At 54.4% G+C, this 17,173-nt stretch overlaps 1 protein-coding gene across 1 annotated transcript; it reads left to right on the top strand.

The window, feature by feature from the left end:
• The first annotated feature begins 342 nt into the window (after nt 1-342).
• On the top strand, nt 343-13,405 carry Tnfaip2 (TNF alpha induced protein 2). The gene is made up of 12 exons (XM_008825575.3): nt 343-486; nt 2,827-3,161; nt 3,411-4,020; nt 6,580-6,694; nt 6,837-6,959; nt 7,126-7,226; nt 7,871-7,969; nt 8,386-8,509; nt 9,208-9,330; nt 9,944-10,099; nt 10,244-10,365; nt 11,601-13,405. Exons 2-12 carry the CDS (start codon nt 2,843-2,845, stop codon nt 11,740-11,742), a joined length of 2,034 nt encoding a protein of 677 aa, XP_008823797.1. The 5' UTR covers nt 343-486; nt 2,827-2,842; the 3' UTR covers nt 11,743-13,405.
• The last annotated feature ends 3,768 nt before the right edge of the window (nt 13,406-17,173 follow it).

Below are 17,173 nucleotides of genomic sequence, written 5' to 3'. Positions count from 1 at the left end.
AGGAAGCCTGCCTCCCAGTGTCCCCAGAGGGGCGCCTGTAGGCAGCTGAGGAGTTGGGGTCCGGGAGGGTTGCTCCCCTGGAGTGGATGCTCCCGGAGCTGAAGTGGATGCTGTCTGTGTGACGTGGGACAGAGGTCTGGGTGCCGCGTGTGCAGACAGCCAATCAGAGGCCGTGGTGGGACAATGGCCCAGCGCCCGGAGGAACTCGGGGGGGGGCCCCCGATGCCCTCGGTGCGCACACGTGCCCCGCCACGCTTGGCCAGTCCACCACTCGTGCCCTGGCTGCTGGCAGCTCCGACCCCGCCCCTCGCCCTTCAGGCCCCGCCCCGTCCGGACCCCAGCTGGGGGATCAGCCTGAGCCTTGGCCTCCGCCCGCGGGTTTTCCGCGGTTGCGGCTGGTGGGGCAGGCGGAGCCAGGGCGGAGCCAGTGACTATTTCAGGCCGTGCCGGGCCAGGGTCAGGACAGAGGCGTCCTGTCCCGACACAGTAAGTGACCTCCGCCGCCGGGCGCCTGTCCCCACCGTCCCTGCGCGGCTTCCCTCCCGACAGGACTCCCCGAGGGAATGGCCCTGAGTGGCCGAGGAAATGGGAGAGGGAGATTCCGAGGTCACCTGACCTCCAGCGGACCCACTTGCTAGGGAAATCGAGGCCGTGCCAAATCTGTGCCAAGGCGCAGAAGGTTCCAGGTCCCGGCGCGCGGCGCAGGGATCTGTCTCCAGAAAGGCAGGATACTGGGGGCGGGGACAAAAGCTCAAGGGTCTCCGGTTTACAGTAGGAAGGCCCACACACTCACAGGACTCCCGGGCTGGGTGGCCTCATGTGGGGCACGGGTGGCATCCTCCTCATAGGAGACAGGTGATTGGAGACCAGTAAAGTTCTCTGTGGACCTCAGTCCTAACCCTGGGAATGGGGGGCGGGGGGGATGTGCTTAAAATTGAAGGGGGATAACACAGCTGGGCCACAGGCTGTGGCCACATCATGTGCCTCTGAGCAGGCCCCTTCCTGCCTCAGTGGACCAAGCTAGCACTGGTGCTTTAAGGACGGCCTCTTTACCCCTTCTGGGCTCCTCACAGTCCCAGAGGCCTATGTAGTGTCCAGAGCCTGGTTTGTGGTTTTGCCATATTCTCTGAGCAGCTGTGGGGTGGGGGGCTCAGCCCCATATCACAGATGGGGAAACTGAGGCCTATGGAGAAAGGGGATTGTCTAGTCCTGACATTGGTGAGTGGTGCAGTGGAGTCCACGGCTGGTTCTCCCTCCTGCACCAGTCACCTTTGATACTCTGGAGAGCAAGGGGTGCTGGACACTGAGGTTGGGGCTGAGTAGTCCACCAGCTGGACCAACTCTTACGGGTGTAGGTCTGGAGGGGCCTCAAACCCTGCATGGTTCTGAGTAGAATTCTCAGTCCTCATGGTTCTGAGGAAGTTGTGAGGTTCAGGAGTGAGGGCTTTGCCTGTCCCAGGCATCTGGTGAGGATGATAAGGGCTGGGGTGGGGGGAGCCTTCCTGTCTAATCAAGTGGCTCTGGCCAAGCCCCAGGTATGGGACAAGCCCTTAGAACATGAGTTAAGATAGCTGTGTTGGTGGAGGCAGAGGGACTGTGGGAGGAAGCCTCCTCCCAACCCCTAGACCTGCTATGCTTAGGGCCTCAGTTTCTCCTTTGCATTGTGGGTCCTGCCACCTGGCTGTTTCAGGGTTACTCCAGGTTGTCCTGATGAATTTGAGATACACCTTGGGATATTTATTCTTGGGGGTGGGGCCAACAAGTGATCACTTGTTTATGGATCACACTATTTACCAGGTAGGTAAGGCCTGCTCCTTCCCTGGGTTAGCTGCACTCCAGTGATCTTCTTTGCTTCAAAAATCCAGATACAGTGTGGGGGGGGGTGGGAGGGGCGGAGGGTGGAGGCCTGAGGAAAGCCAGTCCTTTGAGCTCAGTGCTCTGATTCCCAAGCCCAAGCTACTGACCACAAGGCTATTTTAAAGCTAAATAACACCCCTTCTGGTTGGGAGAGAAGCGATGGGAAGGGCACCCAGGAAGGGCGTAGAAAGGGAAGCTTTTGTGAAGATGATGTCACTCCATTTGGGAGCAAGCAGGTTAGGGTAGAAAGCAGACTCAAGTTGTGTGACCGCAGGAAGCCCTGTGCCTTGCTGAGCCCCTTCCCTCTGCTGACATATGAAAGGCTCCCTGAAGTCCTGCCCTACTCTCTGAAATCTGACCTCAACCCAAGCTTGCACAGGGGTCAGGCTCTTTGTGTGGTCCCAGTACAACAGCTGTGTTTTTTGTTTGTGGCATCTTTCTGTGACACAAAGCTAGTTAGGAGCTGTGCAAGAAGGGAAGGGCTGGGCTGGACTGGGCTGGGCTGGGCTGGGCGAGGAGGCCTAGGGTTCTGTGACCCTGGCATGGCCTTGAATTTTCTAGATCTGTTCTTGCTGTCCAAGAGACAGTAACTTGTGTCTTGCCTCATCTAAATCTGGTGGGGCCAGAGAGTTTCCCACTATCTAAGTCTCTTTTCCCTCCAAAAGGCTACACTGTCAAGGAGGGTTTACCCAAGTGCAGAGAAGGTCCCCTTTGTGGGATGTCTGGGGTCCCAAGCTCAGAGGAGATTCTGGAGGGCTGTCAGGAGACAAGTTGTGGGCACTTGGCATTTGTGGCCAAGGTGGGAGCAGAGCTGTTGGTGCACATCAGGGCTAGGAGATGGGGGCCCTGGTGGTTATGCAGGTGAAGAAAGATCAAGCACAGTCAGGGCTGCAAGCTGGGCATGCACCCAGGCCTAGGGACTGGCCATTGTGATCTCTGATGCCTTCATTTCCCACCCTCGACCTGCAGGCCCTGAGCCAGGGTGATGCTGAAGATGATGACCTTCTTTCAAGGGCTTCCTGGCCAGCAGTCTTTGCTGGGGACCCTGGACCCTGGACTGTCTGAGGCAGAATCAGAGGCTTCCATGTCAGAAGCCTCCTCTGAGGACCTGATACCACCCCTGGAGGCTGGGGTGACTCCAGATGGGGAGCAGGAAGGGACTTCAAAGAAGAAGAAGTCAAAAGGACTGGCCAACATGTTAAGCGTCTTCATCAAAGGAAAGAAGAAAAAGGATCAGCCCAGATCATCAGAAACTGAGGTCAAGTCCAAGGCCCGGCCAGAGCTGGAAGGACCACCACCCACAGGTAGGCTGTGGCTGGAGCCGGAGCTGGGGTCCAGGGGTAGAGCTGGTCCAGGCGTGAGCCGCTCAGCCAGGACTGGGTGAGCAGGTGGGGCGGGCTAGGGCGAGTCAGCTGTCTTGGAGGATGGAGGAGCTTGGCTCTGGTCCTGCCTGGGACACTGGCCTCCTCTCCGACTCGGACTCCTCTTGTCCCCGGCGGGTTTGAAGCCAGCTGCGGTGGGCTTGCGGACCTAACGCAGGTTTTGCGCCGCAGTGGAGGAGCTGAAGGCGGCCCTGGAGCGCGGGCGTCTGGAGGCGGCGCGGCCAGTGCTGGCGCTGGAGCGGGAGCTGGAGGCGGCGGCGGCGGCGGGTGGCACCAGCGACGAGGAGCTGGTGAGGCTGCAGAGCAAGGTGGAGGCGCTGTACGTGCTGCTGCGGGACCAGGTGCTCGGCGTGCTGCGCCGGCCGCTGGACGCGGCTCCCGAGAGGCTGCGCCAGGCGCTGGCCGTGGTGGCCGAGCAGGAGCTGGAGGACCGTCGCGCGGCGGCCGGGACCAGGGCGGCTGCGCTGGTGGACACGCTGTGGCGCGGCGGCGTGGAGGAGGTGGCGGCGGAGCGCCTGGGCGCGCGGCCCGCGGGGGTCCCCGCCGGGCTCTCGGAGGCCGAGAGCAGGTTCCTGCACATGGGCCGCACCATGAAGGCGGACCTGGAGGCAGTGGTGGAGCGTCTGAAGCCACTGTTCCCCGCGGAGTTCAACGTGGTGCACACCTACGCGCAGAGCTACCACCAACTCTTCGCGGCCCACCTGGACACCTTGGCGCAGTTCGAGCTGTGTGAGAGGGACACCTACTTGCTACTGCTCTGGGTTCAGAACCTCTACCCCAAGTGAGCTGGTGCCCCTGGATGGGATGGATCCCCCTAGATGAGGGATGGGTCCCACTGGGTAGGATGAGCCTCCCTGGATGGGATGGGTCCCCCTGGACAGAATGGGTCCCTGGATGGGATGGGCCCCCCTGGATGGGATGGGTCCCCCTGACGAATGGGTCCCACTGGGTAGGATGAGCCTCCCTGGATGGGATGGGTCCCCCTGACGAATGGGTCCCACTGGGTAGGATGAGCCTCCCTGGATGGGATGGGTCCCCCTGGACAGAATGGGTCCCTGGATGGGATGGGCCCCCCTGGATGGGATGGATCCCCCTAGATGAGGGATGGGTCCCACTGGGTAGGATGAGCCTCCCTGGATGGGATGGGTCCCCCTGGACAGAATGGGTCCCTGGATGGGATGGGCCCCCCTGGATGGGATGGGTCCCCCTGGCGAATGGGTCCCCCTCTTCAGTAAGTGGAGCGGGAGTTGAGACAGTGGAGCCAGCCATTGATGAGCCGGAAACAGAGGTGAAGGGTGAGGGGTGGGAACTGAATTCGATGGATGGATGAGTCAGCTTTGAACTAGCGTTGTTCTATCTTCCATTTCCCGGACCTCAGCCATTCTGCAGCTGGGGAAAGGAGGACACAGAAAATGAAACTTTGTCATTCATTCCAGAGGTCGTGTCAACACAGGGATGAAAAGCAGGTGGGGGTTGTGCAGCAGGACACAGGGGAGGCCAGAGCAGCAGGGAGCAGGAGGAGACGGTCTGGGGGAGTCAGGGAGCCTCCTGTACTGAGTCAGCTCACACTTTAATGGGTGTCAGGCGGGGAAGCAGTGGTAGGTAGTGTTCCTGGCATGGGGAGTCCCACTGTGGAGCTGAGCAGTGCTGCAGAGTTGTTCTGTCTGGTATGTTAGGAGACATCCCCAAGCAGGAGGGCAAGTGGTAGGACTAGGTGCCCCTCTCAGGGAAATGTCTGTCAAACAAGCCCACTGAGGCCTGGGGCCCCTTAGATGGGAAGTTAGCTGTGCCTGTGGAGGGCAGTTTGGTACTCAAGTAGGTCCCGTCTCAGGCATCCTCTGATTGACTCAGATTCCACAGATCCCAAGAATGTCTGCTGTCTACACAAGCTGAGGGAGAGTGACTAATTTGCAGGGGGAAATGTCCACAACAGCAGAGACCAGGGGTCCTTACTGAGGTGACTCCCCAGACTTGAGTGTAAAGTGGACAGGAGAAAAGGCTGACAGTGTGAGCAGTGTGAGCAGCTTGGTTGGTGCTGATAAACCAGCCTCCAGAGGAGGGCCAGAGAAAGGGCACAACAAGGGTAGTAGGTTAGGAGCCAGCAGGGCACAGGGAAATGGTCACAGGGCAGGGGCTGCCAGAGACAGCTGGGCCCTGATCAAGTTCCTACTGGCTTGTCTGGACTCACCAGGAAATGCCAGGCACTCATACTCCTGTCTGACTACCTTCCTGTCTCTGTGATGGTGGGGAGTCTCCCAGCAGGGGGCCGAGTTGCAAAACAAGAAACTGAGGCTACTCAGGATACGGAATCCAAGGGAGGCATATTAAGGCCTTTGGGGCCCCAAGTGTAGCGCAAATGTATCCATATGGGGTGAGAGGCACAGAGAGGGTCATTTCTTTGTTGTTGTTAATGTGTATGAGTGTTTGCCTGCATGTATGTAAATGCACCCATATTACGCAATGCCCACGGAGGCTAGAAAAGTGCATCCAATACCCTGGAACTGGAGTTAAGGACAGCTGTTAACCACCATGTGGGTGCTGGGAACTAATCCCAGGTCCTCTGAAAGAGCAGCCAGTGCTCTTAATCACTGAACCATCTCTCCAGACCCTGTTTTTTTGTTTTTTTAATACAGGAGCACCCTGTTAACCCCAGCTGGCCTGGAACTTGCTATGTAGACCAGGTTGTTCTTCATCTCACAGAGATCTGCCTGCCTTTGCCTCCCAGTGCTGATATTAAAGGCACCCAGCTCGAGAGAGGATCATTCTTAAGGCTCCAGACAAAGGCCCTTTAGAAAGTTCTAGGAGTGGACCTGTCCCCTGGGAACTCTGGAACCACTTGAGGCACCAGGAGAGCCCTGTGGAGCAGTTCCAGGGCAGCCTTTCCTGCTGAGCAGCAGAGCTGGCCCGCTGGGAGTGCCAGGACTGGCTTGCAGGGCCACTGGGGTCAGGAGTTGGGCTGGATCTGTGCGAGAGGGGAAGTCTGGTAGAGGGAGAAGATCAGATTTGAAAGCTGACTCTGGGGGTAAAGGCGTGGTTGGGCACCAGAGCAGAAGCAGGGGATAAGGAGAAAACTCCTACAGCTAGCCAGGCAAGAGAGGATGGGGGCCTGGCTGGGGTCCAGGGTAGCCTCCAGGCTGATAGATCTCTGGGACTCTTTTAGAGCAGAAGTGGATGCGGGGAGTAAGAAGAGGCAGGTTGACCCCAGCGTGAATAAACTGAGCAGATGTCTTGTCTGCTGTGGGGAACCAGAGTGAGAAGCTGAAGTGTGTCTGGGAACTGAGGTAGTGGGTTCTGCTGAGGGAGTGTGGAGTTCCTCATGTCAGCTTCCCTCTGCCCACAGTGATATTCTGAACAGCCCTAAGCTGGCCCAGGAGCTGCAGGGTATCAGGCTTGGGAGCCTCCTGCCCCCTAAGCAGATTAAGTTGCTGGAGGCCACGTTCCTGTCCAACGAGGTGGTGAGTCCAAACGCTGGGGGCAGGGTGGAGGTAGAAGTACAGAGATAGGATACAGGGTTCCCAGAACATGACAGATACTTCCAGATGAGCTTGGTGACGGTCAGTGCTATGATGACCTGCCTCTACCTCCCCCGACCCCCAGGCCAATGTGAAGTTACTGATGAACCGAGCCTTGGAACTGGAGTCTCAACGCTGGGCCCAGGATGTGGCCCCCCAGAGGCTGAATGGCTACTGCCACTGTGAGCTGGCCATTGACATCATTCAGGTAACACCTGCTCTCCCCTCAGGCCCACGGTACACAGAGACAGCTCATTCATCTTGTGTGCATGCATAGCCCATCTCTGAGGGCTTTTGTGTTCCAGCATGCTCCCTTCCCACGCGCTAGGGGTAGAGGGGGAGGCTGCCATGTTCACTCTCTACTGTTTGTGCAGATCATCTCCCAAGGCCAGACCAAAGCTGAGAACATCACCTCTGACATGGGGATGCAGATAAAGCAGTTGCTGCTGGTGGAGCTGGCTTCGATGCTGAGGAGGTGGGTATGTCCACCATGCCTATGGCAGGCAGGGATTCCCAGCACCTTTCAGAGCTCTCCCTCTCATGAGCCCTCCCTTGTGCCAAGGGTGGCAGGATCCAAGCTAAATCAGCACTGCCCTGCTCCTATTGGCTACAGCCAGGGTTTTTCAGCCCCCACCCCACCCCAGGGTACAGAGTTCCAGGTGGGGATTGACCTCCACAGGGCATCAGTGTTGGCGCGTCCTGACCTCGTCCCCATCAGCAAAGCTCCCAGGAGAGTAGTCTGTAGCTTCAAAGAAGATACATCAGGGGGGAACACTGCACCCCACTCCACTCCCATGATACCTCCAGAATTAACTTGGTTGCTCCCCAACTCTGAGGACCCCCTTCAGCCAACTATAGCACCATGTGGCCTCCCAGCTATAGAGGGGGACTGGAGAAGGGGAGGAGGAGCCTGGGAACTCCAAGGCCAAGCAGCACCTTCTCTGGGGGCCCTGATGGGGCTCTGGTCCTTCTAGTTTGTACAGTCCATGGCATGATGCTTAGGTGCTAGGGCCCCTCCCCCGGTCTTGGGGAGACAAGGAAGACACAGATTGGGAGGGAGTGGCTGCAACTTCCCAGTGTTTGTGCTGGTTTTGAAGATACCCCATCCCGTTTTGCCAGCTACCAGCACATCTTTGATGAATTTCTGGAGAAAAGCAAACTGCTGAAAAATTATAGGGCCAACATCATCGCCAACATCAACAACTGTCTGTCCTTTCGGTGAGAGTGCTGGGCAGGTTTGCTTGGTAGAAAGGCAGGGCAGGTGAGAGGTGGGACAGAGATGTAGGATTAAGGTTCACATGGCTATGAGGAAAAACGGGCCTGGCGAAGCCACAGCAAAGATGCGCAGTGGTGTAGGAACACGGGCACATTGATTTGGTCATCAGCTTATCCCTCCAACAAGGCTGTGAAGCAGAAGACAGAGGAATAGAGAACTGGTGACTTGCCTCAGGCAGAAGGGGATGTACCTGGGGCGTGGGGCTGTGCATGGGAGGATTTGGAATGGATACCACAGGGAATGGGAAACCACTGAGAGTTCTAGAGTGAAGAACAAATTTAGGATGGTTGGGCCAAGGTTCATTGCAGGGGATTGTAGGCTGGGCAGGCTGTCATGACCTCCTCCCTCCATGTTCCAGGACATCCATGGAGCAACAGTGGCAGATACCGCAGGATTCCCCGAGCCACCTGATGGACCCCCTGAAAGAGCTCAAGGCTCACGGTTTTGACACCCTGCTCCAGAGTCTGTTTTTGGACCTGAAGGTATCAGGAGCTTCCTTCTCTGGGGAGCATCCTGAGCCTGGCACAGGAAGGAGGGCTCAGGAGGGAAGCCCCTGCTGCAGGCCTGTGGGAGGCACAGATGGGGAGGTGCAGTGGTACTGGGAATGCCTGAGTGATGGGGCTCTGGGGTGCTTTTCTCACTCACCCCTCATCCTGGCCTCGGCTTGGAGGGGCCACGGGGTGGGGATGGTCTGGAAAAGACTCAGTGTCCCCCATGCCTGACTCCTAGATTTTAGGGATCAGGACCTTTGACAACTGGATTATATCTCCAGGGGGCCAAAAACACACAGATGGGGAGTTGGGGGTCCCTCGGAAGGCAGAGGAGGGGTTTCCTGCCCGGAGTCTGGACTTAAAGCACAAAAGATGTCTGGATGACCTGGCATAGGGTTCAGCAAAGTACAGGGCCTTGTTTATGCAGGAGTTTATTTATTTAAGAGGGAGGCAGTGGAAAAGACCTCAGGGCTACACACAGGCTGTCCTGGCTCCTGAGCCACAGCTGGGTGACCTTGGAAACAGGGTTCACAGAGACTGCCTCCACTTCTGATCTGACAGCAGGGACCTGCGTGCCAGCCAGCTCCTGGACAGCCTTGGGTCATGAGTGTCTGTGAGTGAGGGTGTCTGTGCCTGGCCGCCCTTCCTTTCTGTGTGTGACCAGACATCTTGCCTCTCACTTGTCTCAGCTGCTATTCAAGAAGTTCACGCAGACCCGCTGGGCAGCACCGGTGGAGACCCTGGAGGAAATCATTGCCACCGTGGGCAGCAGGCTGCCTGAGTTCTCAGAACTGCAGAACTGTTTCCGGGAGGTGAGGAGGCTTGGGAGCAAGCCTGGGGACTGGCACAGTCTGGACACCAGACCCCACACTCTGTGTATATTCCACCACCTCATGTACTCACATACTCACACAGATAGACACATACACATGTGAGCACACACACACACACACACACACATATATATACAGGGAGTGCAGGCACAGGCACTGCACTCCAGACCCAACACTGTGTGTATATCCCACCTCCTCATGTGTTCACATATGTGCACAGACACACAGACACAGAGACAGGCACAGGCACAGGCATACACACACACACACACACACACACACACACACACGGGGAATGTAAACACAGGCGCTGCACTCCAAACCCCACACTATGTGTGTATCCCACCTCCTCATGTGTTCACATACATGCACAGACACACAGACACATAGACACACACGACAGACACAGAAGACATAGACTCACATACATACACTCACACACACACACACACAGAGTGCAGGCACTCAGATCTTTGCCTCTGCCTGTCCCTGAACTCTTGACTTGGAGGATTCGGTTGGTAGGGAAGGAGGTGAGCTTCCCACTCACGAGTGTCCTTGACTAGCTCACTCCTCCTGCCCTTTGCCTGCCCAGGAACTCATGGAGGCTGTGCATCTGCACCTGGTGAAGGAGTACATCATCCGTCTCTGCAAGCGGCGCCTGGTCCTCAAGACTGCTGAACAGCAGCAGCAGCTGGCGAAACACATCGAGGCTAATGCTGAGGCCATTCAGAGTTTCTGCACACAGAATGTGAGTATCCCCATGCCTCCCTCCTTACTCCCATCTCAGAGACCAGAACAACCCCATGAGGCCTCGCCAAGCTTTGCCCTGAGCCTCTTCAGCCCCCAAGTACCCTGCATGTACAGCATCTCTCAACCAGCCCCCTGCTTCCAGGGCTCCACTGCAACCTGGCTGCACCCTGCCCTCCCTACACTTGCTGAGATAATTCGCCTACAAGACCCCAGTGCCATTAAGATTGAGGTGGCCACATATGCCACCTGGTACCCTGACTTCAGGTAAGAATGAGGGGCCCCCAGGATCTGAGTCGTTGGTTTGTCCTTGCCAGGTATGTCCCACTGTGTCCAGGTATTCTGGGGCTAGAGTCCCCTTCATGACCTGCTCAACTCAGCTGCTGAGGCTCCATCAAGGAGGGGTCACGATGTCTGGGTGCTGACTTTCACGCCAGGCACTGTACTAGGACTGTTACTAGTAACTCAAGTATTTGAGCTCAGCAGAGCCCTGCAAAGGCTGACACTGTTTATCCGCTGTACAGCTGAGGCCTGTGTTTCCAGGGTGGTATAACTAGTCATGACAAAGCCAGGCAGTGTGTTTCAAAGCCCATGCTCTTAGCCTTACATGACATTGCTCCCCAGAGAGGAAGGCGAGACCAGAGAGACCAGAGTCTATCACTTGGCTTAGGGGTCCTTGGGCGTCTTACACCTGGCATTCCTGTTAGAGAATGGAGCTGTCTGGGGACCTGGCGAACCACTAACACTTTCCTCCCTAGGCTGGGTCCTCTGACATTGAATGTTTGGTTTGGTCTCTTAACTGGGGTTGATCTACCTTCGCCTAGTCCAGTCTGACTGATCCACTGTACATTCATCTGTTCACCCATCCACCCACCCACCCACTCACCCATCCGCCCACCCTTCCATGCAGTCATCATCCATCCTTTTTGCTATTCATCAATCCACTTATCTACTTATCCATCTATCTACCCACTGACCCAAGCACATATCCTCCCCTCCACTGATCCCTCTGAGTATTATTTAGCAGTCTTCTAAGTGCTAGTTTCTGTTCTATGCCATGGAATACAATGAATGCAGGACAGGACAGGTCTCGATCTGTCCTCCTATAGATTATAGTCTGGTGAGGACTAACTATAATGGGGTAATCAGAAATAGGACAATTCCAAGTTGCAGAGTTTAATCAACATCTTAAATTACAGGAGGTGCTGGCCAAAGACGGGAAATCTATTTGGGGAGGTGACACACAGCTGAGACTTTAAGGGTGGGAAGGAGCTGGCCACCTCAAGGATATGAGGGACATTCTGAAAGAGCAGCCAATGCAAAGGCCTGGTGGGCTGGAGAAAGGTGGAGACAGGACAGCACTGCCTCCTATTTGGTGGCACAGCTAGGGCTTCAGGCTGCAGGCTCTTTGGCAGGGTCTGGTGTCATGTCAGAGGAGCCAGGAAGGGCTGTGAACAGGGGTGTTGGTGACCAGGAGGCTGACAGGTTGCTCTTCTTGCCAGCAAAGGCCACGTGAATGCCATCCTGGCCATCAAGGGGAACCTATCAAACAGTGATGTCAAGAGCATCCGAAATATCCTGGACATCAACACGGGGGTTCAGGAAGCCTCCAGGTCCCTATTTTCACTTATAAAGGTTGTTTAGCTTTTGTCACAGTCTAACCTGCTTGTGAGCACCCAGCGATCACCACCCCAGTTGGGGACAAACGCCCCAGCCGAGGGCAGCCACTGCAACTAGGAACCGTGCAATGGTGCTGGCTCCAGGGCCCATCATGAGCTGCCCACATTCGGCTGCTGCTTCTGCTCAGCCCTGACTAGAACAGGACCCGGCATCCAGAATTGGACAGACCGCTGTCCAGTGGGGCAGGAGGACCTATGGGCAGCTGACACATGGGCATGTAAGAAACTTCTTGGAAATGATGGGTGATCTTGAGTGTCCCGAAGGAGGGCTCCAGGAATCCTGGGCCACTCCCGGGCCCCTCTACAGTCTGCCTCCTAATGGTCCTCTTTTAAAAGGTTTTTCTGAGTGATCCCTTCTAGATCCCTGGAGCCAGTGGCAAAGCTTCATTGGCCTTGGTCCTGCTTCCTTCAGCCCCAAGCTGCTGTGAGATAAACCTGAAGACAGAGAAAGAAGGAAAAAATGATCTCTTGTCCACGGCCTGGAAAGGGACTTGTGGGTTCCATGGTGAGCCAGGCAGAGTCAGCATCAGAACCACTTGCATGTGACCTGTGACCTCACAGGCAGCCCCTTGGTGCTCAGCTAGGACCCTCCTCTGTACTCCCCTAGGGCTTCCCTGTGTGTGTGCAGGGGTGGGGTGGGTTGGGGTGGGGGTGTGAGAGGAGCTTTAGCTGAGCCCAGGGCCTCCTGGGAACTCTCAGGTTGAATCTTCCCCAACACAGGGACAAGCTAAAGGGCTTTCTCTGCGGGCCCTGCCCTCCAAAATCTGAGTGGAAACATGGGGCAAGCCCTGTATTATTTTCCTGTTGGTACTGTACCAAGTTTCCACATATTTAGTGGCTTAGAACCAGACTTTCCTTACAGTTCTGTGAATCGGAAGTCGGAGACAGGGCTGAAAATCGAGGTGTGGTCAGGGCCCCATTGGTTCTGGAGGCCCCAGGGGAAGAATCATTTCCTGGCCTTTCCCAGTGTTCAGAAGTACCCATTTTCCCTGTCTGAGGCCCTTCCACCTTCAGAGCCAGTGATGGCCACTTAAGTCTGTCACACTACCTCCCTCTTCTGCTCTTAAGGCTCCAGTGACTACATTGGACACACCTGGAGAACCCGAGCTCTCCCTATCTGAGGCAGCTATTAGCAGCCTTAATTCCATTTGCAGTTTTAATTCCCATTTGTTATGACACCCAGAATCATTGGCCTTGGGCCTCTGTGGGCGGACACCTTTGGGGACCAGTATTCTGCCCGTTCTGGCCACCATCCATCTTCTGCCCCATGTTCTACATCTGAGAAACAGGACCTCAGTGTCCCAGCAAGGGCCTGCTACTCCATAGACCCTGACTCTGCCTAGCCAGGAAAGCCCTTATCAGCACTGACCCAGCCTCAGTGCCTTGGGGTGAGAGGCTAGGTTTGAAGCCCCTCTTCTGGATATACCCCCGTTCCAGGTACTGCCTTACAAAACTGGTCAGAAGCTGGCCAGGGTGAACAATGCACAAAGGCCTTTGTATTTCTATAGCTTGTTTGATGATATTAATATTGTTAATATTATTTTTATAGTGTTGCTTTTGTATGTGTGTATTCTGGACAGAATCCAGGGTTTTTTAAAGAGCTTGATATAAAACCGATTTCCAAAGTGGCTGTGGAGTGGTTTATTTTGGGAGTTGCAAGGTTGGGGTGGGGGAGGCATCTCTAGCAACTTTCTCACTTCCTGTTGCCCTGTCGTCTTTGGGTCCAGTTCAATGTCTAAGCCTCTGCCTGTCCTGCCTCCCCAGCCTCCTGTGGTCCATCCTAGAGAAGACGCCCCCGCTTTTCATGAACCTGTGTCTGTTACTTCACCCCTGCCTGCTTCCTCTCCTATAAATAGGGAACTGTGTGATCCTGAGGATGAGGAATGGGTACTGGTGGGAGGGTGGGGTGTGCCGTGTGAACTGCTATCATTTCGACTCCATACTTGGGCCAGAGTGGGAACTCTATGACCGGGAGCTCCTGGTTTCTATACAGTTGTCTTCCTTTGCATCCCAATACTGACCTAGGGACAGAGTAGAGTTTCTTAGGGAGAGAATGGGCATGACAAATCCATTCCACAAAGCTCAGGAAGAGGAACAATGACGTCTGTATGCCACAGTACAAAGGGGTGTGTGTGTGTGTGTGTGTGTGTGTGTGTGTGTATGTGTGTGTGTGTGGTGTGCTTAGCCTGCTGACTGGTGTGTGTGTGTGTGTGTGTGTGTGTGTATGTGTGTGTGTGTGTGTGGTGTGCTTAGCCTGCTGACTAAGAACAAGAGGCTGGAACCCTAAGCACCTGCCACTGTCTGCAGACCTGGGCTGGATTGAGTCTTCTCCCATAGAGTCTTAGGATTTGGGGGACAGAACATCCTTACCTTATCTGAGAACTTCTGGCTTGTGCAAGAGGAGACCCCTGGGCTGAGGGGCCAGAGGGACAGATTACCACACAGTGCCCACTGAGCCCCAGAGAGCCGGGTGAAGGGTGGGGAGAACGGGGCCTGGGTGGTCCCTGTGGTTCCTGACTTGGGTGGGGTTACATCCAGCTCTGGTCACCAGGCCAGCTTCTACTTGGGTTCCACATCAGTCACTTCTCAAGGAAAATCCCAGAAAGGGCAGGATTTGCCCCAGAAAGAGGAAGTGAGTCACCAGGCGTGGGAGCAGAGGCTCTATGCACCAGGTCCTTGGGCTCCAGCATGCCAAAAAGGGGAGGGAGGCCACGGTCTGCCTGAGCCATTCCTGCTGTTGCTGGTAGAGCTGAGTTTTCCAGGAACTCATTTCTTTAGTGTCTACAGGTTTCCAAGGCCCATACAAACACCAAGAAAATAGGCAGCTAAGGAGAGTCAAGTGCAGCAGGTGAAGGTGACAGGAGAGATGGGGGCAGCTCTTGTTTGGGGGAAAGCTGGCTCAGGAGGTGACAACTGGGCTCAGATCCAAGATGAAAGGAGGCCCTAGCACAGACCTTGACTGAGCCAGGCAGGGAGAGTCCCTCCTGGACAAAAGCAGGTGGGAACTGAGAATGGTCAGGTTGCAGGAAAGAGGTAGAGGACTTGGGAATGAAGGTGGGGAGGGGATGGGGGGAAGACCATGTCAGTGAGGACAGACTTGAAGGCAGTGAGTTCACAGGCCCAGTCCATTCCAGCTATAAGGGGATGTGTTGGAGAATTTTGAAGAGGGAATTTGGGGATTTATGACCTGTAGGGACACTCCGGTGTTGCTTAGAGAATGAGAAACAGAGAAGAGGCCCAGGAGCTTCGCAAAGGGCCCTGTGGTTGCCAGGGGAGAGAGGATGGATGAGGAGGGCTCTAACTGTGGGATGAGATGGGTTCACTCTGTGCTAAAGCAGTTCATCATCTGATGGTCTGAGGTGATGCTTCCAGAGGTAAAGAAGGCCTGGGAGGGTGGGGAGCGGATCCTGGGGGAGGATGTTGGCCAAGTTCAGTTTGGGAAGTCTGCAGAAAGGGATTATGGCTCATTATGTTGAGCAAGGCCCAATAATGACAACACTCTAGGTAAGGTTGCCGAATACCAGGTCTTCTCTCACTGCTTGGGTTACACTTTTTCACAGCTGCTTACGAGGGGACTTTGGGACCAGTGACAAATGCAGGTATCTGGTACCTGGAAGCCCGCTATTCCCTTCCTAGGGCTTTGTCTGATCCTCACTCCAACAGTGATGCAAATGACACAGGCACAGGTCAGCTACTTCCATTGTTGTAGCAAAACACTGGAAACTCCCAAAGTGCCCATTGGCCACACCAGGGAAATAATCACAGGGTACCCAAACAATGGAGGCCTGTGCAGCTGTGAGAGGAGGGAGGCAGGCCCTCAGTGCTGATTAGAAAATTCAGATCATGTGGGTTGGAGTGATGGCTCAGTGATTAAGAGCACTGGCTGGTCTTGAAGAAGACCAGGGTTCAAATCCCAGCACCCACATGGGGGCTAACAACCACCTATAACTCCAGTTCCACAGGATCTGATGCCCTTTTCTGTCCTCCGTGGCCATTGCACGACACAGGTACACTTACACACGTGCAGGCAATACATTTGTACACATAAAATAAATTTTTAAAAAAGAAAAGTCAGATCATATAATGTTAAGGAACAGAGGCTGTGATAGTCTGCCTTCAAATAAACAAAAATGGAAAGATAAATATACGTCTGAATTTGCGAGTGCAGCTGGGGTAACCCCAGGAGTAACCAATGTGGCAGTCCATTAATGAGAAACTTCACTCGGGAGTAGTTGGACCAAGAGTGGGGCCGATCCTGTTCTGAGGAGTCCTGGTTTCTCTCAGAACTGTTCTCTCAGAGATACGTCTATTTTCTTGTCTATTCTCCTACTTTACTCCTAGTCTGGTCTATTCTTTTTCTTGTTTTTTAAATTTTATAATTTGTGTATGAATGTTTTGCCTGCATGTACATGCATCATGGGCATACAATGCCTACAAAGGCCAGGAGAGGACGTCAGATCCCCTGGAACTGGAGTTACAGATGAGTGTTAGCCGCCATGTGGATGCTGGTCATTGAACCCAGGTCCTCTGCAAGAGTGGCCAGTGCTCTTAACCACTGAGCCACCTCTCCAGCCCCTGTTCTGCCCTGCTCTAGTCTCACTGTCTAACAAAAGGATTTTCTCATATTTATTGAACAACATATCAGGCATGGAGGAGAAAAGACATGGGCAATCTTTGGTAAGTTTTACAGAGGAAGAACTTGTTTTTCTGACCCTACTGATTGAGAACAGCACGCAAAACCACAGACGGATGAGTGTTATCAACCTGTGCTCCGTGCTGCCTGCAGTATTTGTGGGGCAATATTTTCATTGTTTTCAACATCATCACTGTCACATCTCACACACACATACATTGTTATGAATCAGGGGCTGAGTCTCAAGTATGGAACACGGTATAAGACTGAGCCCGTGTGTGCAGCTTGGCTTATGAGTTAATTATATCAGGATTCCAAATCTTTTAAAAAATGTTTTATTATTTTTATTTTATGTGTACGAGTGTTATGCCTGCATGTAGGTAAGTGACCGTGTTGTGCAATGCTCGCGGAGGACAGAAGAGGCTGTCGGATCCCCTAGAACTGGAGTTACAAATGGTTGTTAGCTGCCATGTGGGTACTGGGATTCAAACCCAGGTCTCCTGCAAGAACAGTCAGCTTTCTTAACTGCTGAGCCATCTCTCCAGCCCCTGGGATTCCAAATCTTTGTGAGACTGACTACATTGATTTTCCTAGAAGGAGTGCATAGTTCTAAATGTTCTCAGAACATATGATTAACTTGGTTTACAAAGTTATATAAAATTTTAAATTGTAAAGGCTTGTTACAAAGAGTTTTTCATGAAAAAGTCATTCCCACAGAATAATGGGGTGTGTGTGTGTGTGTATGTGTGTGTATGTGTATATG

The sequence above is a fragment of the Nannospalax galili genome, unplaced genomic scaffold (genome assembly GCF_000622305.1).
Source record: "Nannospalax galili isolate Female #2095 unplaced genomic scaffold, S.galili_v1.0 scaffold188, whole genome shotgun sequence".
In the NCBI taxonomy this organism is placed as follows: domain Eukaryota; kingdom Metazoa; phylum Chordata; class Mammalia; order Rodentia; family Spalacidae; genus Nannospalax; species Nannospalax galili.
Note: the sequence above shows the minus strand (reverse complement) of the source record. Positions and strands in the feature narration are given on the sequence as shown.